The following is a 23124-nucleotide window of genomic DNA, read 5'->3' as shown; positions in this document are numbered from 1 at the left end:
TCAGACGGTGACTCAACTCTCTGTGCCAGACAGGCCCTGTCCCCATGCCTAATAATCCCCCTCCCCTCTGCCTGTTAGACCCCTCCCCGTTGCCCTTGCCCCCCAGCGCAGGACTTCGGGGCAGGGGCAGCCAGCATGGGACGTCAGGTCTGGGGAGGCAGGCGTGTAACTTCCCCTGCCCTGACATCCTGCACTGGAAGCCCCTGCCCCGAAATCCCGTCTCTACATCAAGTGATGACACCTCTTCAATATGAATTGCTCTCGTAGTCAAACAGGTATAAATAGCACTGTATCGTTTTTCAACACTTCTTCCTCGTTTTACTTGCAAAGGACCAAAATTATAAACTCCCATGTATGTAAATAGGGGTTCATCAGGGGAAACTCTGTCTTGTGGAAAATCACTCAATTGTTGTTGACCAGGTTTAGCATTTGAAACCTTCTCAATCTCATGAATTATGTTAGTCACAAAGGTGTGAAGCCTCATGGTTTTGTTATTAATGTATTTAAGTACTGATGTACTATCAGTCCAAAACAGTCAATTCAATTCGAAGTATGGTGACTGGCTTCAATGGGTCCACTCTGGCTTTTCCCATTATATATCCACAATGTACTTGCTCTTGGTTATTTGACAGGACTAAATAACTGACAGGACCAAAACCACCTTTGCTTGCATCAGCAAAGTGGGGTTACTGAACAAATGGTCTGTTGGTTGAAAACAGGGGTTGGCAAAGTGGTCTATATTGACCCCTGGTGGCGGGGGCACGATGGGACTATCCAAGGGGTCGATAAATGTCTAGGCTATAAAGAAATGTATTATTGATAATATTTATTTATTTATTTTATATGCTTGTGAGTCAATGAGAGTTCAATGAAGAGGTTGATGGTTTAAAACGTTTGCCAATCCCTGCTTTAAAACATTTGTTGAATTCAAAATGTTCTAAGATTTTAAGACTCTCAATCCAATTCATCCAATCTTGTCCGATGGAATCTGGGAAAGCTTCATCCCATCCAAATTTTCTTCTGCACAATTCTTGCAGAATTTTCTTGGCCATTAATACTATTGGTGCCAATATTCCCAAAGGATCATATATCGATCTGACGATCGAAGAATACCTCTTCTTGTCAATGGTTGTTTTTCAAAACAATTTTGAATTTGAAAACATCAGATTGAACACACCATTGAACTCCCAGAATTATTTTGACAAGTCAAACATCACAATCCAAATCAAGATGTTTTATCTCCTTTGCTCTTTCTGCCTCAGGAATAACAGATCTCTTTTAACTCAAGATAAAGATCTATTGCTGCTTTTTCTGAAACCACTGAAGTAACACAATCATCAACACAGAAATTATTTCTGATGATGGTTATGCCTTTTGCTCTTCATCTAAGAGCAAAATTTGCACAACTCAATGACGACGTTGCTCCAAATAAACAAACTGTCATTCTGTCTTCAATCACATCTTTACTGTAATCGCCATTAGGCCACCATAACAATCGTAGAAAATCACGATCTTCTGATGGTACTTTCACTTAATGAAACATTGCTTCAATATCTGCAGCAATTAAAATGGGCTCTTTACAAAATCTTAACAAAACACCTATTAAAGTACTAGTTAAGTCTGGACCTTGTAAAAGTTGAAAATTCAATGCAACCCATTGAAATGGTGCTCCAAATTCAAATACTATATGCGGTTTCTCCTTTTGTGGATATATAACTCCATGATGAGGTAAATACCATTTTCTACCATCTTTACATTCTAAGATATCTTCTGATACCTTTTCCAAATAGCCCTTAGTTATCATGTCCAACATGACAGTTTTACATTCCAAATGAAAGGAAGAATATCTCTTGAATTATCTCTTCAAATTCAGTTATTTTGTTATCTTGCAAACAAATTTCTCTTTTATTCAAAGGTAATGCTATACATTAATGACCATCAACATATTTAACTGAATAGAGAAGTCACGTGATGGAGTAGTGACCGGTAAGAAAATACTAGCCCTCTCCAGAAAAGTTAAAAAAAAGTAAAGAAAAAGCAAAACCACAAACACAGAAACCATAACAACTTAAAAATAAAAATGTGGAGAAAATGGCAGCAAAGAAAGAAAAACCAAAAACAACGGGAAGAAAAGAAGAAGGAAAGATGTCGGAAGAGAAAGGTAAAGGCCTTACCTGTACGAGGAGGTCCGCCATGGATAGAGAATCCCGCTCCCTGAGGTCAGTGGAAACCCCGAACACAGAACTACAAAGATGACTCAAGGAGCCAAACAAAAGTGCGCAACCGCGCATGCGCGAATCCTCGATGCACAAGACAAAAACAACACCGACGGGAGGGGGGACCAGCTGAGGAGTAAATCTCCACAGCTGAAACAGACAAGTATAACACGACAGCAAGACTCTCAACAGGAAAACATAGAAAATAACGGGAACAAGAAGGAAGAGAATAAAAAAAAGGAAATCAGAGAAACAACAGATGACCAACCCAGAGGAAGAAAACCAACACCAAGACACCTTTAATAAAAATAATAAAAACAAAAATACCCAACAAAATAAAATAAACAACCCAACAAGGAAATCAGAAGAGACAGAGGGAAAGGACACAGATCCAGGAGTGGACTCAGCAGAAGAGGAGGGAGAACATCAAACTCTACACAGAGAAATGGAAGATGAAGGGAAGGGACAGTACATGGATAAAAAATTCTTTAAAGAATATATGGAAACATTAAAGAATGGCTGACACAAGAATTCAGTGAAATAAAAAGAATAAAAGGTACAGAAGAAAAAGTGAATAGATTAGAGATGGTCATGACAGAAATAGGGAAAGGAGTAGACAAGGTGGAAGAACGAGAAACAGCCATAGAAATGGAGGTAGATGACTTAAAAAAGAAATTAGAAGAATCTGATAAAAATGTTAAAGAAACACAGTTAGCTCAGAAGATAGATATAATGGAAAATTATAATAGAAGAAACAATATAAAGATAGTGGGCCTTAAGGAAGATGAAGAAGGCAAAAATATGAAAGAATTTATAAAAGAATGGATCCCCAGAGTCCTAGGAATGCCAGAATTACAGGAAGGAATGGAAATAGAAAGGGCACACAGAACATTAGCCCCTAAACCACAACCACAACAAAAACCAAGATCCATTTTAGTAAAATTCTGAAGATATACGACAAGAGAAAATATATTGGAGAAGGCAATGAAAAAGATAAGAGAAGACAAAAAACCACTGGAATACAAAGGTCAAAAAAAATGTTTCTATCCAGACATAAGTTTTGAACACCTGAAGGAGGAAGGAGTTTAACGCAGCAAAATCGATCCTATGGAAAAAAGGTTATAAATTTATGTAAACATATCCTGCGGTGCTTAAAATAGTTATCCCGGGACAGCAAAGCAAACTGTTCTCGTATCCGGAAAAAGCACGAAAATTTGCAGAACACCTACAAAACAGACAGAGAGATAAAGAGATATAACAAAAACAAAAATGACAACAAACTATATATAAAGAAGAATAAAGTATAAGTAAGAACTAAGAAGAGAAAGAAAGGGAAGAATGGAAGTAAGGAGGGAATTAAGAGAGTGAGCTTTGTTAAAATCTTTTCTGGGGGCTCTGGGTGGGGAAGAATAACAGTCACTGCGAAATCAGTTGACACTTGTGAGCGGGTTCGCAAATCCAAATGAAGAGGGGAGATATGTTTGCCCGACAAAGGACAAAGGGCAACTCAGAGAGGGGAGGAACTATTGGGGTTAAAGGAATTTTAGAAATGGGAATAGTGGAAATATTTTATGTTTTAGAAATGTTGTCTTACGATGTGTTCAAAAAAAGAAAACAGAAATGGATAAGAAGGGAAGGTAGTGATGAGGAAACGGAAAGGAAAGATAAACAAAGTAAGAAATGGCCATGTTGAACTATATGACTTTAAATATTAACGGAATACATAACCAAATCAAAAGGAAGAAGCTGTTAAATTTATTGAAGAAAGAAATAATTGATATAGCATTCGTGCAAGAAACACATCTAACTGAAGTGGAACACAAGAAATTAAAGACAGATTGGATAGGGCATGTAACAGCAGCATCATATAATTCAAAAGCCAGAGGAGTAGCTATATTAATCAATAAAAATGGACCAATCAAAAGAGAAGAGGAAATAATAGATTCAGCAGGGAGGTATGTAATGATAAAATGTCAGATATATTCAGAATTTTGAAATTTACTCAATGTATACGCACCTAATGAAGAAGATCAAAAATTTATGCAAGATATCTTGTTGAAGATCGCAGATACAAAAGGGAATATACTAATAGGAGGGGATTTTAACCTTAATTTGGACTCAAACATGGATAAAACTGGAAAAAAAATGACTAACACAAAGAACAAAGTAACCAAATTTATAATTAAATCGATGTAGGAAATGCAACTTTTGGATATATGGAAGAAACAACACCCAAAGGACAAGGAATATTTATATTATTCGGGTAGAAATAAAACATACTCAAGGATAGACCTACTCCTGTTATCAGCCCACATTCAAGGAAGAGTTACGAAAACGGAATATAAAGCTAGATTGTTATCGGATCACTCACCCCTGTTATTGGCAACAGAACGAGAGGACATCCCACCAAGAATGTATAGATGGAGATTAAAACCCATGCTACTTAAAAGACAGGATTTTAGAGAATTTATTGAGTGACAAATTAAAATGTACTTTGAAATAAATACGGAATCAGTGAAAAATAAATTTATACTATGGGACGCAATGAAAGTGTTCATCAGAGGACAAATAATAAGTTATGTAACTAAGATTAAGAAGGACTACAATCGAGAAATAGAACAGTTGGAAAGGGAAATAACAAATACAGAAAAAGAATTAGCAATAAAGGAAGGTACAACTAAAAGAAGAAAATTAACAGACAAGAAAAAATATGAAACATTACAAACATATAAGGTGGAGAAGAACATAATGAAGACAAAACAGAAAAATTATGAGCTAGGAGAAAAAACGCACAAAATACTAGCATGGCAGCTTAAGACAGAACAAACTAAAAGAACGGTATTGGCATCAAGGAAAAAGGACAAACAAATTACATATAACCCAACGGAGATCAACAAAAACTTCAGGGAATTCTACGAACAACTATATCAAACTGAAAACTAAGGGAAAGAAGACAAAATAGATGAATTTCTAATAAAATTGAACTACCAAAATTACAAACAGAGGAGCAAAATAAATTAATAAAACCATTTGAAATAGAAGAAATACAGGACATATTAAAAAAAAACTACTGAACAATAAAACATCGGGAGAGGATGGACTCCCAATAGAATTCTATAAAACATTTAAAGACTTATTAATTCCTTCTCTCCTGAAGTAATGAACCAGCTTGAAAAACACAAAACATACCAGATTCATGCAAAACAGCAATAATTACAGTAACACCAAAGATGGGGAAAGATCCACTAACACCAGCATCGTATAGACCAATATCTCTACTTAACACAGATTATAAAATAATAACTAAACTATTAGCAAACAGATTGGCCGACTATGTACCAAAAATAGTAAAACTAGACCAAACTGGATTTATTAAAAAAAGATGAACAACGGACAATATCTGTAAATTCATTAACTTAATCCATGCAGTACAAGGAAACAAAACTCCAACAGTAGTGGTTGCCTTAGACAGAGAGAAAGCCTTTGACAGAGTAGAATGGAATTATTTATTCAAAGTACTACAAAAATTCAACCTATCAGAGAAATATATTAATTGGATTAAAGCATTATATAAGGGAACATTGGCGAAAGTGACAGTAAATAAATATATATCAAACCAATTTAAATTAAGCAGATCAACAAGGCAGGGATGTCCACTATCTCCCTCACTGTTCGTGTTAGTTATAGAACCAATGGCAGAACTGATAAGAACAGAAAATAAAATAAGAGGGATAAAAATAAAAGAGAATAGAAAATCAGTCTATTTGCAGATGACATTATAATATACTTAACAGAACCAGAAATATCAATAAAATAATTACATAAGAAATTGAAGGAATATGGAGAAGTATCGAGGTACAAGATCAACACAAATAAAAGTGAAGCAATGCCAATGAATAATGCGGATTTCATAAAGTTTAAGAAAGAATCACCATTTAGATGGCAAACACAAGCAATTTGATACCTAGATATACAACTAAATAAAAATCTCTGCCATCTATATAAACTAAATTATCAGCCATTAATGAAAAAATTACAAGACAACTTAGAGCACTAGAAAGATTTACCACTAACACTGATAGGAAGGATAAACTGTATTAAAATAAACATCTTCCCAGGGATACAATACCTATTTCAATCATTACCAATTCACCTAACAGAGAAATTCTTCAAGGAGCTAAAGAAAATAATAAGGAAATTCTTATGGAAAGGGGGGAAACTGAGGATAGCACTAGACAAATTAACAGAATGGTACAAACAAGGAAGCTTACAACTACCAAACTTTAAGAATTATTATAGAGCAGCACAATTAAGATACCTATCAGATTTTTATCAAACAAGGGAAAAACCAGATTGGACCAGGTTAGAGCTAGATAAAATAGGGGACAAGATACCTGAACATAAACTAAATAAGAGGGATGAAAAATTGGTGCAACGTAGGAATTCACCAATATTGCACCATCTGCTCAACATTTGGAAGAAGATTCACGTAGAAAGGAATAAAATAAATTATCAACTACAAAAATTAATATTGACACAAAATCAACTAATCCCTTTCACAATAAATAACCTTTCCTTCAGAGAATGGGAGAGAAAAGGGATCAAAAGAATAGAAAATTGTTTTTCAGGAAATAAATTATTATCTTTTGAACAAATGAAGGACAAATATAATATAACTCACAATACAAGGCTTGCATACCACCAACTGAAAACCTACTTGAAGGACAAATTGGGAAACAGTCTGAGGTTACCAGAAGGAAGTAATTTTGAATATGTGATTACAGACACAATGATAATTAAAAGGTTTATAACAAACATGTACATCAAACTGCAAGAAAAGGAGAATGAGGAAACAAACTGTAAACCCAAACAAAAATGGGAACAAGATCAAAACATCAAGAAAAGCTATGCTCTGAAACTATGAGAAATACAATAAACACGAGGTTACGTATGATACAATATAATTGGTTACACAGGCTATACATCACACCCCAAAAGTTAAATAAATGGGACCCAACAATATCAGACAGATGTTTTCACTGTAAAAAGGAAACGGGAACAACAGTACATGCGATTTGGACATGTGAGAATGTGGAAAAATTTTGGGAAGATCTACACCAGATATTAAACAAAATCACAAAAAGCAACATACCAAAAAACTCAGAGATCTTCCTTCTAAGTAATATAAGAAATAAAGAATTTGGACTCGATTTGGATGGAGCACAAAAAAGATTTATTACGATAGCCCTAGCTGTAGCAAAAACATGTATTATGTCAACCTGGAAATTAGAAGACAACTTGAGAATACAACAATGGTGCATAGAAATAAATAAATGTATTCCATTAGAAAAAATAACATATAATTTAAGAAATAACATCACAATATTCGAACAAATATGGGAACCATACATGAAACACAATAGAGAAATCCTACCATGGACCTCCACCACCTAAAATGACAGAAGGAGAAGACAACGAAATGAACTGACTCAGTATATAAAAGTAAAAGATAAAATTTCTTGTTTATTTTTATTAAGTGATGACATTGTTTAACGGGTTTAATGTATCTTATAGATTGAACTTTGAATAAATGGAAAGGGGGAGAGGGAGGGAGGGAAGGGAGGGGGGAAAGGGGAGAAAATTACACTGTATATATTCAAGAGAAAAGTGTCTGTATGTATTTTGGTGAGTATGGTTTATAGTGTGAAAAATAAATTAAAAAAAAAAGAATAACGAGAGAACATATTTAACCGAATTTGAAACTAAATCTCGAAACTGATTGTCCTCCCTTAATGGTTCTTGAATATCTGTGAGACATTCAGGAAAATCAATTTTAAACTGTTGTTTTCACAGATCATTAAGTTTAGGAACTGAAATCCCGTTGACATTTACATTCAACGACTGCTGATCATTATTCATTTTTCCTCCTAATGGTCTGTTAATTGTCCATCTGAGCAACGTTCTCATGGCATAAGGTCCGTCATTTTGACACCTTATTACTTCTAGAGGTTCAAGAACTTTTGGTACGTCGAATCCAATTAACATCTCGATTTTAGCATCAATCTTGGGTAACCAAACGTCTTTTAGATGATCCCACTGTTTGATATCATCCTGATAGGGAATATTCTCCTATTCACAGGCATAGTCTTCTGAATATATACACTTGGAAGATTGCAAAATTCATTGCTATTTAATTTGGCAATCGATTAACCTGAAACAATGTTAATTTCAATGTTTTTTTCATCAATCATTGTCTTCATCAAAATCCATGATCTTTTACCATGAAGATTAAGTTCATTGATTAATTCAACAGTACAAAATGATGCAGTACTTCCTGGATCAAGAAATGTGTAAGTCTTCAGTATGAAGCTCCCCTTTTTTAGCTTTAACTTGCACAGGAACTATTGAGAGGGCTTTGTCACCAGCCCCAATCAGACTGTTTGTCTGAACCGAAGCTGAAGCATTCTCTTTGACAGTGTCTTTAGTCTTGAATTTGGATTGTTTGACATCCTTCTCAACTTTACTTTGTTGAATATGCAGTAACTTGGGATGTTTTAAACTGCATATATCACAACTGAATCGCTTGTTACATGTTTTGCTGAAGTGTCCTTTACACAAGCAACCAAAACACATTCCATTCTTCTTTAAAAAGGTTAATTTCTCCTCATACAGTTTTTTCTCCAATTGTGAACATTTTTCTCAAGCATGCTTATCTTTGCAAAACAAACAGCTTTCCTGAACAGTCTGATCTTCCTTTTCCTTCGTTCTTTGTACTTGTATCTGACACAGCAGTAACAAAGGTCCTTCCCCTTGTTTTGTGTTGAGATGATGATTTGTACTTCTTTTCATCCTTAGGATCTATTGAAGTATCCTTAATATTTCCAAATACTGGGACAGTGTTAACATACACAGGCCATTCCAAGAATTCTGCAACATCCTCAAAAGTGGCGACCCTTCCGGGAAACATCTTAAGCTCTGCAACTTTGGTTCTACATAAATCGTTCACCTTATAAGGCAATTTATTGACAATAATTGTCAATTGAAAATTCAGCTCTTGCAAATATACACTACATCCCCTTTCATTACAACATCCTCTCAGAAAGAGTGCATATGCTTGTAAAGCCTTTGTTCCTCTGATTTTATTACTGACCAAGAAAGAATCTTGTCGATGTGGCCCTTGTGATTTTATGTACCTCCCCATAATGATGATACAATCATTCTTTTTCCTTTTTAAAACCTTGGCCTCGATCCATATATCAGCAACTTTTGACCAATCCCTTCACCTGTCTTCCAGTATACTGCTCCAGGTAATACAGATGATCTTTAGCATTTTTACTATTATTTTCAATATGATGGTCAAAAGAATTCATGAACATCAGATATTGTAATGGATCTCTGTTAAAAACTGGAATTTCCCTCTTAGGCAAACCGTGCGAACCTTGTTGCTGCGCTAACATAGCAGAGATTTCATTTTGTTTTGCTATGAGTGATAATATATGGTCTTGTCCACTGTGGCTTGCGACTGGTGGTCTTGATGTGAATGGAGCCATAGGTGTAGGACCTTGAGTTATAAGTGTTGGCATTGGTGGAGATCCTTGAATTGTCGTTGGTTCTTCAGCAATACGAAGAGACATCAATAGTTTGGTATGATCAACTGGCATGATTGAACTTTTTTGAAATACTCTCTTTTCAGGAAGAATCATATATTGTGCGCTTGGAAAAGATTGAATGTCGCTAGCTCTTTCCACAGGGTTGGTCATTGACATTTGAGCACTAGGAACAGCTCCTTGCTCGAGTAGACTAGTTTCTTGCGGCTGCGGTACCCATTGACCAGCTGGAAGGTTAGATGCGAGCCCTTTGTGTATTTCACTTTGAATGATAAATCTTGCAGAAGCCTGAGCTAATGCTTTGACTTTGTCCATATTTAGAGCACGTTGTTCTTCAAACTCTCGTCTTTCCTTTTCTCTATTCAAGAATTATTTTGTTCTTCACGAGCTATATGTAATCTTTTAAGTTGTTCTTCTTGCTCCAAATGTTGTTTCTTGATTTCAGCTTCTTGTCTCAGTTGCTAAATCTTCATTTCAGCTTCTTGCCTTAGTTGCTGATTCTTCATTTCAGCTTCCATATCTTCTAAAGCATGTATTTTTTTTAACCACTGTTGTTGTGCACAGACAGTAGACAAGTCTGTTTGGGCCTTAGCATGCATAGCTGATATGCTTGAAGCACGACAAGCTGTACTAGCTCTGGATGCCTTTGAAGACTTTGAAGATCTTCCTGCGCACATATCCTTGGAAATGCTATAATTAGGATTCACATCTGAACTTGTAGATACCGCTGATTGAGTCTCTACTGCATTTTGCTCGGTTCAGCACCAGTGGGATGTTGCAACATACATTTGTCTGTTCCAGTTCCACTAACCTTTATGTCAGCTAATGAGGTCTGCAGTGCCTTATTGGAGTCTTCTTCTTGCTTGGTAGTTGAAGCCGCTTCTTCTATGGTGGCTGGCTCCAACCTCCTGCCAAGTGTTGTTGGTCCACCCTGCTGGCTCAACTCACAATCAAACAATTCTTTGAGAGGAGCTGTTTGCTCGAGGTCTTTAGCCCGACAAGACTTCTTCTTAACCATCTTAGGTTCTTCACACTAAAGCCTTGCTTTTCCTGGTTTCTGGGAACTGTAAACAAATTTGTATCTTGTGTGGCCCCTTTAACAGAATTTCTCTAAATTTTCTTGAATCTGTGAATAGACACACAAGCTTTCCTTATTTCTGATTGTTTATAACTTTTAAGAACACATTCATCTGGACTTCCTTCCATATTCTGCAAAGAAGAGCTGTATATTATCAAGGTCACGGGTGTCTTGCAGTCCTTAGTTTGGTTTTAAATTGCACAATTCATACACATATTCTCATGGTCTTCTCGAATATTCTATTGTTACAGCGAGAATGTATCTTTGCTTTTAACAATCCAACAAACCAAACTTTGTAGATGTAGGTTTATGTAGCTTTAATTTGCTGATAAAACAGATACACATTTGGCATAACGTCACATAAAGATTTTCAAAATGATGAAAAATAAAGCATATACTGTATTTAAAGATATAACGATATTCAACTTAAAGAGAAAAGACACAAGACACAAAAGAAAAAACACAAATTCAAAGAAAATTATCTTGCGCTCACGTTCCTTTCATAGTTCGTCGAAGAATGAGATGCAGCTCTTAAACTGTGTTGAAATTACATCATAGTCACTATGGTAACACAACAAACAATAGTCCTTCTTAAAGAGACAGACACAAAATTAACTAAGAATCAAAAAACACAAGGTTTTAACCCTTACAGACAATACTGTTCACCAACAGTCACACTCCATTCTCAGGTACACAGGCAGACAATACTGTTCACCAACAGTCACTCTCCATTCCCAGTTACACAGGCAGACAATACTGTTCACCAACAGTCACTCTCCATTACCAGTTACACAGGCAGACAATGCTGTTCACCAACAGTCACTCTCCAGTCCCAGTTACACAGGCAGACAATGCTGTTCACCAACCCTCACTCTCCATTCCCAGTTACACAGGCAGACAATGCTATTCACCAACTGTCACTCTCCATTCCCAGTTACACAGGCAGACAATACTGTTCACTAAACGTCACTCTCCATTCTCATTTACACAAGCAGACAATACTGTTCACCAACAGTCTCTCTCCATGCTCACAGATATACATGCATTGTATTTACCATTACAAAGAACAGTGCACTAACCTTCCATGCTTTCCTCAGTAAGATTTTTGGTAACTATCTCACAGATTCGAGCAGGGACTGGTGTTGGGACAGCTCCCTCTCTCTCTCCACACACTGTCAGATTTTTGCCCTCTCCAGGCTCCTCTGGATTTAGTACTGTTGCTTCCAGTTTCTGAAATGGTAACAAAACAAGCTGAGAGATGCACAGTCAGAACAAAACTTTCCCAATGCCGACTGCCACATTGGGGATATTGTGCAGACTATTCAAACTTATTTTTACGAAACTTGATCAAAGTTCAGACAATTACAAGAGGCATTGACAGGATAGACAGAATCTCCATCTCGGGTATAGATGTCACATGCATTTAAGGTCAAGGAGGGAAAGTTTATGGGTAATGAACTCCATCTTCTAATCACCTCTCCACCCGTGTGACTCATTGTCTTCCACCTGCCCCCTTTGTTTCCATTGCCTTTCTCCTCATGTCTGACATCTGCCAATCTACTGCCTCTGCCCACCGTGCCTCTCTTCATCCTAGTTCATCAAACCCATATGGGGCCCTATCCTCTTTACACCAGCTTCTCCTCCATATCCCCAGTCTCGATGAAGAGCTTTGTCTCAGCATTTTGACAAACCTTATTCTCCAGCAGATTTTACTCGAAGCTAAACACAATCTGATTTTATTTAATTTTGCATGATAACAGGCCATTTCGGCCAATGAGCCGGTGCCGCTTAATAACACCCAATTAACCTAAATGTACCAGGGGTTCAATTCAAATGGTGGGAGGAAATCAGAGTCCACAGAGAAAACCCACGCAGACGAGGACCACATACAAATTCCTTTCAGACCGCGCAGGATTTGAACCTCAGTCTCAATCTCTGACGTGGTAACAGCCTTGCGCTAACCGCTATGCTAACCATACTGAACCGAGCATCTGCAGTCTCCTGTATGTCTTCAGATTTGTCTTAACCTGCCAGGGGCCTAGAACGAGCTGCCAGTAGTGGTGGAAGGAGATACAATAGTAGCACTGAAGGGGCTTCTGGAAAGATATATGAATATGCAGGGTGTAATGCACGTCGAAAGAACCAAAGACTTGTTGATCCAAACCAAGGCTTTTATTAACTGAAAGATTGGAGCATATTACAAGTAGGTCAACCAGTCCAGAATGACCTGGTCTGGCTCGGAGCAATCCTTTAAAACCTGCCAGTCGGTGTGGCTACTCACTCAGCCAATCACAGTCATCCTACTCTACCATCTGTACATATACACACTAGTGATAGAATCTGTACTATCACACAGGGATGACTCATGTACAAGTAGTTCAACTTGGCACCACATTCGGCATGGTCACATGGGTGCAGTGCTTCTACACTGCACTTTATAGATTCAGATTAAAATAACAGCAAGCGTTTGTCAACAAAAGAAGAGAAAGCGAAACACTGGAATTCATTTAATTACAGAGAGAAATTGGGCAGGCCAGATGTGTTTTCCTCAGAGCCGAAGGGGAAACAAGACTGTGGTACACAAAGTTATGGGGGCGGGGGGGGGGGGGGGGGGGAAGATAGGAGGTGCGAGGTCACCATTTCCCATTGCAGAGATGGAAAAAAAATCTAATGGACAAAAGTTTTGGGTTTGTAGAGGGGAAATGATTTTGAGGGGAATCTAAAAGGGAATTTTTTCCATCCATGGGGCATTTAGAATCTGGAAAATACTACCAAAGGTTTGGGGGTGGGGGGGGGGGTGGTGGTGGCAGAGAGACAGTATAATCACTACATTTAAAAAGCATCTGGATGAGCACTTGAATCCCCAATGGCAATGATCATAAGATCACAAGATAAAGGAAAAGAAGCAGGCCATTTGGCCCATCGAGTCTGCTCTGCCACAGGATGGAATTGGTGCAGAAAGGTACTTCATGGCCTGTGCAACAAAGAAAAGAGTAAGTTGCTGATTTATCTACTGCTGAATGTTTATTTCCAGAGGGATGCAACATTACTGGCCTTCAATGAACAAAGGATAAATGTCAGAAATAAAACTTCTCACACATGAGTCTCTTTAAAACTGATGACACGACAAGCTTTATTTACAAGTCTGCAGAGTTGGACTCAACTGGTTTCTCACCAGTTAAGCCCCGATACATACAGTGCATTGATTTTTATACCTTTATTATTTGCCCTTCCCCTTCTTATTAATACTGTTTTAATTGGTTAGTATTACAAAAACATTCTAAGTATAACTGCATTATTAATTATCACGTTCGTTACGTACGCTGTGAACTCTACATTCACTGAATTCTGTTTCTCACACTTCTTATCAATCCTTTGTCTCCTGCATGTCTCTCACTATGACCATGAAAAGATAGGTTTAAAAAAACATATTCAGCAGCTCCTTCTGTCCTTGACTGCTAGTAAACTCTCTGTCCATTCTGGCTTCCCTGTTTATGATTAATCATCACATTTTAACTTAAGTCTTTTTAACCTAAATTCTCTATATCACAGATAAAGAGCTCAGTCTATATGATTTATAAATGGCACTAAAATGACTAGAGTCTCATTCATAGACAGGCAGTAGGTATCACCAACTTCACCACAATCTGTGTGGATGAGTGTGTGCACAACCAGAACTCCATGGATGAATCGGAGGATTTACAACCAGCTGAGGGCGAGAACAAATTTTAGGCCGGGGTTCCAGATCAGAAATCCAGGCGCGACCTGCAGAAGGTCATCTCTGAAGCAAAGTAGCAATTTTGGAGGAAGCTGGAGCCAGAGACGTGCCAGCTTTGGCCATTACAGCCTACAAGGCGTGGGCAAACTCTATAGATGGCTGTGATGTTTCATTACCCCATGAGCTGAACATCATCTATGCCCACTTTCAGGTGGAGAACCAAACAGAGCCTACTAGAATCCTTGAGAAGGCTGAGGATCCTGTGACATCTGTCTCTGAGAACAAGAGGGTGAATCCTCACAAGACGTCAGGCCCTGCCAGCATACTTAGCAGAGTATGGAAAATCTGCACCAACCAACTAGCTGGAGTGTTCTTGGACATTTTCAACCTTGCATTGGTGTCATCAGAGGTTTCCCACCTGCTTCAAAAGAACATTAATGATCCTGGTGCCCAAGAAGAGAAGGGTGAGCTGCCTCAAAGACTACCGCCCTGTAGCACTAACTTCTACTGCGATGGTGTGCTTTGAGAGGCTGGTCATGGCCAGAATTAACTAAGAAAAGATCTGGACCCACCTATTGTCACAATCACTCCACAGCAGATGCAATATCGCTGGTTCGCCACTCAGCTCTGGATTACATCGAAAACAGCAATTCATACATACATTTGCTCTTCATCAACTATGGTTCAGCCTTCAACACCACTATTCCCTCAGTGCTGGTCAACAAGCTACACACTCTGGGCCTCTGCTCCCCCCTCTGCAACTGGATCCTTGACTTTCTCATTGGAAGACCACAGTCAGTACGAATTGGGAACAACATCTCCTCCTCACTGATCATCAACACAGGGTCACCCCAAGGATGTGAGCTTAGCCCACTGCTCTACTCATTACACCAGGCACAATTCCAATGCCATCTACATGTTTGCTGATGACACCACAGTTGTCAACAGAATCACAAACGACAATAAGGAAGTGTACAGGAGGGAGATAGATCTGGTTGTTGAATGGTGTAATGACAGCAACTTTGTGCTCAACGTCAGCAAAACCAAGGAGATGATTGTGGACTTCAGGAGGAAGTGAGGGGAACACAATCCAGTCCTCATTGAAGGCTCAGTAGTGGAGAGGGTCAATAACTTCAATTACCTGGGTGTCAATATCTTTGAGGATCTCTCCTAGAACCTCCATGTCAATGCATTCACAAAGAAGGCTCACCAGTGTCTATACTTTGTAAAATGTTTGAGGAAATTCAATATGTCACCAAAGACTCTTGAAAACATCTACAGGTGTACTGTGGAGAGCATTTTGGCTGGTTGCATCATAGCCTGCTATGGAGGCACTAAATCTCATGTCAAGAATAAACTCCAGAGGGTTGTTAACAAAGGCGCCAGACTCCACTCCATCGAGGACATCTATATGAGGCGGTTGTCACATTTGTGGCCCAAAATGTGAAATTAATAACCCCATCACCACATGCTTTACTAGTTGAACATCTCGGTGTCTTTATTTTCCCGCTTCACTTATTTCATCATCCTGCACCTTCCCCCTCCAGTGCATACCATCTGACTTCCGGTCAGGTTAATACATATCATGCATATTCATTATCATGACATCCCTCCTTTCACCAGAAATAAACTTTATATCTTTATGTTTAAATGTAAACACTTTAACACTATCAATAGCATTTTTCTGCCTTCTGAACCAACAAAACAATTTCAAATTCAAAACAAAAACAACTTCAAATTCCCTCTTCACGAAATGTAACATAAACATGTTATAACCCAATGTAATATAATAGCTCAACTGTTCTTCTGTAATTATATTAATACAATGCTCATCTCATATGCAAAATGTAAACATTTAAATTTATACACCTCACATGTTTAAATTCCAATACTTTTGTTTTTTTTTTCATTTAATACCAAATAGTCGACTAAACAAAAATGCAATTCACACAGCACTCATACAGGTAATTTATGATGTATTGATCAAATCACTGTCCAAATGTTCCCATTATCATTTCTCTTCCTTGGTGAGTAACATTACTGCGCTTCATTGAAACTCATTCCAACTATCACAAACTTACACTTTCGTGATAATGCGGGCACGATTAGAAATATGGCACAAAATCTTCATATCGCTTAGGTGGTTTCCTGTCCCGTCTCAGCCTTCCTGCAATGCTACTGTCGCAACTTGGTTGTTCACCCTCAGCACCGGAAACACTGCTCGCTGCGGCCTCTGGTGTTTCTGGTACTCTGGCCACTTCATTGGGAATGCTGGTAACTACCTCTGGAACATCATCTGGTCCCTCAGGTTGAGCATCTCGTATTGGACTTCCAACCACTTCACTCGGTGTCGCTCTGGATTGGTACTTTTTTACACCAGACACGTTTCTTTTGTACAGGACTCCAGCTGGAGACTTGACTGTCACCATACTGCCGCTTCTGGATACAACCGTGTAGGATTGATGGTAATAAGGTATGTCTAGCTTACCACCACTCTCTTGCCTCACAAGAACATTATCTCCAGGCATGATGTCTGAGTACCTGGCCCCACGCCTCGAGTCTGCATACAGCTTTGCTGCTCCCTTCTTTTCAGCATCGTGGTCCCTCATCTCCTGGTCGTCCCTGATTTCCTTAATTTTGGGCATTTTTGTGTGGATTTTCCTCCCAAAAAGTACTTCTGCTGGACTTTTTCCTGTGGTTGCATGAGGCGTTGCCCGATAGACAGCTACATAGGATAGCAATGCTTCTCTCCAGTTCTGTCCTTCTGCATGAGCAATCCGTAATCGTTTTTCGATGGACTGATTTTGTCTCTCTACTTCCCCATTGGCTTGCGGCCATTTAGGAGTTACTTTATGATGATGGATACCTGTGGTCCTCATGTATTCAGCAAATGTCTCTGAAATGAATTGTGGACCATTGTCAGAGTATAGCGTAACAGGCAATCCATATCTTGCGAAGATCTCTGCTAATGCTTGTATTGTTTTTTCAGTGGTCGTGGACCTCATCACAGCGTACTCATAGTATCTGCTGTAGTAATCTATCACTACCATGATTGATTCACCAGTCGGTAAAGGTCCAATAAAATCAATGGCTACGTCGATCCACGGTCCTGTCGGGAGTTGCGTACTCCGGATCGGCTCTGGAGGATTACTCCTACTTGTGATTTGACATCCATGGCAAGTTTTGACGAATTTCTCTGCATCTTTATCACAACCTGGCCACCATACTTTACTCCTGAGGTTTTGCTTGGTACCAACAATACCGAAGTGTCCTTCATGAGCTAAGGATACGATCTTCGGTCTCAACCTCTGTGGTATCACCAATCTACAACCTCTCAGTACACACTGTCCGATGCAACAAAGTTCGTCTCTAATGGGAATGCAAGCCTTGTGAGTACACTTGTCCCATTGTCCTCTTTGGATACATTCTCTCACTTCCATGAGTTCTGGGTCATGTTCGGACTCTCTCTCGACTTCCTTCGTGGTCACAGCTTTCGGTGTCGACTGAATAGCTACGAAGCGTACAAAGTTCTCTGCTTCTGTCCCCAATTCTGACTTGGATTGTGGGCATCCATCTTTCATGGACAGCGGATCAGCAATGTTTGCTTTCCCGTCAATGTGAACTACTCTGTACTTGTACGATTGGAGTCTGAGCACCCATCGTTCAATCCTGGCACACGGTTTGGACCTGGCGGCGTAGATCACCTCCAATGGTTTATGGTCCGTGATGAGTTCAAATTCAATGCCATACAAATATGCATGGAATCTCTCGCAGGCCCATACAAGTCTGAGTGCTTCTTTCTCTGTCTGAGAATATCTCCTTTCCACATCTGTCAAAGATCTGCTGGCATAGGCAATGATTCTTGGTCCCACATCACGCATCTGGACCAACACGGCTCCTAAACCAACAGGACTAGCATCCGCTATGACTTTGGTTGGTGCAGCCGGATCATAATGCCCAAGAGTATCGGCATTTGTCAGACTTTGTTTCAGAGCTATGAATGCTTCCTTCTGCTCAGAGCCAAAATGGAATGGTACACCTTTCCTGGTTAGTTTCCTCAGTGGTTCTGCCAGTGTAGCAAAGTTAGGGATGAACTTTGCACAATAATTAACCAATCCCAAGAAGCTCCTCATCTCCGTTGCATTCTGGGGTTCACGTGCATCTGCAACAGCTTGCACCTTGGCATCAGCTGGGTTCAGTCCTTTCCGTATAAGCCTGTGTCCCATGAAGTCCATCTCTGAGACACCAAACTGGCACTTGTCTCCATTCACGGTAAGGCCTGCCCCCTGTAGTCTGGATAGCACACACCTCAACCATCTGTCATGCTCTTCCTTTGTAGCCGTATGGACTATGATGTCATCAGAAATGTTGGCAACTCCAGGAATGCCTTGAATCACTCGATGGATTTCATACTGGTAGATCTCAGGAGCTGCATTGATGCCGAACGATAGTCTCTTGTACCGGTACAATCCACAGTGAGTCACAAATGTTGTCACGTCCCTGGATTCTGGGACAGCCCCATTTTAAATCAATTTTTGAGAACACCTGACTGGTAGTTAACTCCTGAAGTACTTCCTCCACTGTTGGTATGGGGTGTCATTCTCGAATTATAGCTTCATTGGCCATCCTCATATCAACACACAGTCTTATGTCACCATTTGGTTTGGGCACGATCACTACTGGGCTGACCCATTGTGTTGAATGTTATACAGGTTCAATAATGTCTTTCTCGATCAACTCTTTGATTTTGGCCTTGACTTTCCCACGAAGTCCAAATGGAGTTCTGCGCACTGGTTGTGCCTTGGGTTTGACCGTTTTGTCCACTGCTAGCTTTAGTTGTCGACCTTTCAGCTTTCCTACTCCCTGGAAAACTGCGGGGAATTCTTGCTTCCTATCCTCGTATGACTGAACTGAATTGACACGAGCTCCAATATGAAGTATTGCCAGGTCTTGCGCCGTGCATCTACTCAGCAATGGTTCTCCCTTCTCGTCTATGACAACAAACTCTGCTTCGGTGTACTTGTCACCAGCTTCAACAGTCGCAGTCCAATGGTCTACAATGGCTTGGTTGCTGTGTATGGATACAGTTTCTTTGAACACTTCTTTGATGTACAAATGATATTTTTTCTTTTCAATTTCTGCCATAAATGTCGGTCAATTACATTACTGTCACTGCCTGAATCTACAATGACCGGAACTGTCACACCACCAATTATCACTGTGACCATCTCATGATGTACATCATTCAATGTAAACTGATAGTATTTCTGCCCATCCTAGTTGTCATCATCATCGTCACTTTCTGGGTCACCTTCTATATGGCGAATAGTGCCTTTCTTTCCAGGATACTTTCCTTTCCCCCAAGCTTTGCCCTTAGAAGCTGTACTCTTCCCATTCTGGTTTGCATTTGACTTGCTTTTGCACTTCTTTGCAAAGTGGTCCTTACCTCCACACTTTCTACAAACTTTGCCTTTTGCTGGGCAGCATGGGTCTTTTCCAAAATGACCTCTGTTTCCACATCTGTAACACTCCAAGTCATGTGTCGGCATATTTCTTGGCTGGCTATGGCTATGCGAGACCCTATTTACTGTTGACCAACTTTGTCTTTACTGGGCTGGCTTGAGTTGTCTTTCAGTTTCATGGTATGAAATTGCCCCTCAACAGCCTCTAATGCAGCAGCCATTGTTAAAGCATTGGTAAGTTTCAACTCACCCCCTTTTTCCAGCAGTCGCCTTCTGAGTTTGCCTGATCTACAGTGCTGCACAACTTGATCCAATAACTGGTTGTCCAAATCAGCTGCCACATAATTGCATCCCACAGCCAGTTGTCGCAATCTCGTCAAGTACTGGGCCACCATTTCTCCATCTTCTTGTTTTGTTTTGCAAAACAAATGGCGTTGAAATGTAGCATTCGGTGTCACCACATAGTGTGCATTCAATGCATCTACGGCTTTCTGGTATTCCTCCTTCCTTCCAGTATTCAAACGCGTCTTAAAAGTTTCCCGAACTGCGGGTCCTGCGGTGAAGAGAAGTAACGCCCTTCGCTGCGCTTTCTGTTCCGCCGTACTGCTATCGAGAAATAGGCCACGACTGTCGGCGTAGGCTTCAAATTCTTCCAGCCATGCCTTCCACTTCACACTCACAGTGCTTGCATCACCCGTCGGGTCAAAATGAGGAACACCTCGAAGTGTTAGAAATTCAGCTCCTGTGACTGCCATGAAGAAAACCTTCCAGCTCAAAGCCACCGATTCAAAATCCAAAATGTTTATCACATTTAAAATCCAAAATGTTTATCCTCATTGCCAATGTCACATTTGTGGCCCGAAATGTGAAATTAATAACACCATCACCACATGCTTTACCAGTTGAACATCTCAGTGTCTTTATTTTCCTGCTTCCCTTATTTCATCATCCTGCACCTTCCCCTTCCAGTGCATACCATCTGACTTCCGGTCAGGTTAATACATATCATGCATATTCATTATCATGACAGCGGTGTCTTAAAAAAGCAGCCTCTATCCTCAAAAACCCAACACCCAGGCCATACCCTCTTCACTCTGCTACCATTGGCGAAAAGGTACAGGAGCTGAAAGACGAGCACTCAGCGGCACAAGGACAGCTTCTTCCCCGCTGCCATCAGATTCCTGAATAATCAGTGAAACAAAGACACTGCCTTACTTTTCATGCACTATTAGTTTTATACTTTTATATAGTAATGTTGTAAGAAGGTTATAATATGAATGTCTACACTCTGATGCTGCGACAAACACCGAATTTTATGACTTGTTCATGATAATAAATTCTGTTTCTGAACAAACGTAATGCCTACTAAAAATGAGGACTCAAAATTACAGAGCCTGAAGAAGTATCTCAAACAGTACTGCAAAATTGAATTAATCCAGCATCGCAAGATTCGAGAAGAGTCCAGCCGCACGCTCACAGAGTAACCAGTCCAGCCCTGCACACAGAATGACTAGTCCAGCCCCATGCATGGAGACCTGCCCAGCCCCACACAGACAGAAGGACCAGCCCAGCCCCACACAGACAGAAGGACCAGCCCAGCCCCACACAGACAGAAGGACCAGCCCAGCCCCACACAGACAGAAGGACCAGCCCAGCCCCACACAGACAGAAGGACCAGCCCAGCCCCACACAGACAGAAGGACCAGCCCAGCCCCACACAGACAGAAGGACCAGCCCAGCCCCACACAGACAGAAGGACCAGCCCAGCCCCACACAGACAGAAGGACCACCCCAGCCCCACACAGACAGAAAGACTAGTCCAGCCCCATGCACTGAGTGACCAGTCCAGCCCCGCACACAAAAAGAGACCAGTCCAGCAAACACACCTCTTTCCTGACAGCAGCAATGAGAACAGAGCATGTGCTAGGTAGTGAAGGTCTTTGATGAATGTTGCTGCTCTCCCACAGCAGTGTTCCCTGTAGATTTTCTCGACCGTGGGGAGGGTTTTGCCTGTGATGTCCTGGGCCGTGTCCACTACCTTTTGGAGGACTTGAGGCTCAAGGGTATTAATTGTCCCCATAACAGACCGTGAAACAGCCGGTCAGCACACTTGTCCCACACCGCCACCTGACCAGAACAAGGGGCCAGTCATGCATCAAGGGTGGAACTGCTCTGGCAGCACTTCAGCCCCACGCCCCTGGTCTCCAGCTGCCCGGTGCGGGAAGGGGTGGGCGGGGAGTCGGGGCGTTCGGAGGATCTCCTGGTGGCTTTGCTGTTGAGCTTGGCCAAAGTGGCTATTCACGGGTCGGAGGCTGTGTGTGGGGCGAGCTGACTGCTCGGCCCCTCTCTCACGCGGAGCGGGGTATCCGAGGGGTGGGTGGTCGAGTTCCAGGAACCGTGTGGTTGAAGAGGAAGTGTAGTGGAGAGGCGGCGGGGATCACCGCTTCTCGCGGTTTTGCTGCCACATTCAGGCTGTTTTTTCAATGTGTGTGTGTTTTGTGTCTTGCAATTTTAACTGAAAGTTTATCTGCGGGTGGAAGGATCCGGCGCTGTCAACGTGCCGGAGGCTCTCCCAGTGGGAGCCCAGGCAGGGAGTCACTGGCGAACTCACACAGCCTCTTGGAGGGGGAGAGGGGGCCGTTTTGCCCCGGGGTGGCGGACAAGGTGCCCGACACGCAGCTGGAGCTGGCCCATCGGAGTTTGCAACGGAGTTCGGCCGCCTACCTGGATCATGGATCACAGCCTCCAACTTGCCTTCGGCGCGTTGGCTCAACGAGTTCATGGGGACCCTGGGCAGCCTACCCCCCTATCCCCCCCCCCCCCCCACCCCCGGCTCGGCTTCAGTCGCCCCTTGCGCCCATGCCTTCCCCTTCCGAAGCCTGCGCAGGGGAACGCCGACGCCCAGTTGGCATTGCCCTGGAAACGGGATGCCAAGGAGCGGCCGGTTGCCTGGAGCCGGGAGGGGGACGCTGCAAGCCAAGGTCCCGCGGGCGGGATTCCAGCTGCTGGCGGCGGGATCCGTGCAGCCGCAGGTGGAGCACGA

The 23124-nt window shown here is 41.0% G+C and overlaps 1 protein-coding gene across 1 annotated transcript in view; it reads right to left on the bottom strand.

Moving 5' to 3' along the window:
- LOC138742224 (rootletin-like) overlaps positions 1-22919 on the bottom strand; it is a 375547-nt gene extending 352628 nt beyond the window's left edge. The window contains exons 1-2 of the mRNA XM_069896335.1: positions 22806-22919; positions 11981-12131 (exon numbers count right to left, since the gene is read on the bottom strand). Of these exons, the coding sequence (XP_069752436.1) occupies positions 11981-12131; positions 22806-22814 (160 nt within the window). The 5' untranslated portion in view covers positions 22815-22919. The remainder of the gene's footprint in view (positions 1-11980; positions 12132-22805) is intronic.
- Positions 22920-23124: the final 205 nt, after the last annotated feature.

The sequence above is a fragment of the Narcine bancroftii genome, chromosome 9, assembly GCF_036971445.1.
Source record: "Narcine bancroftii isolate sNarBan1 chromosome 9, sNarBan1.hap1, whole genome shotgun sequence".
NCBI lineage: Eukaryota > Metazoa > Chordata > Chondrichthyes > Torpediniformes > Narcinidae > Narcine > Narcine bancroftii.
The sequence above is the reverse complement of the archived record's forward strand: the minus strand, read 5'-3'. Positions and strand labels throughout refer to the sequence as shown.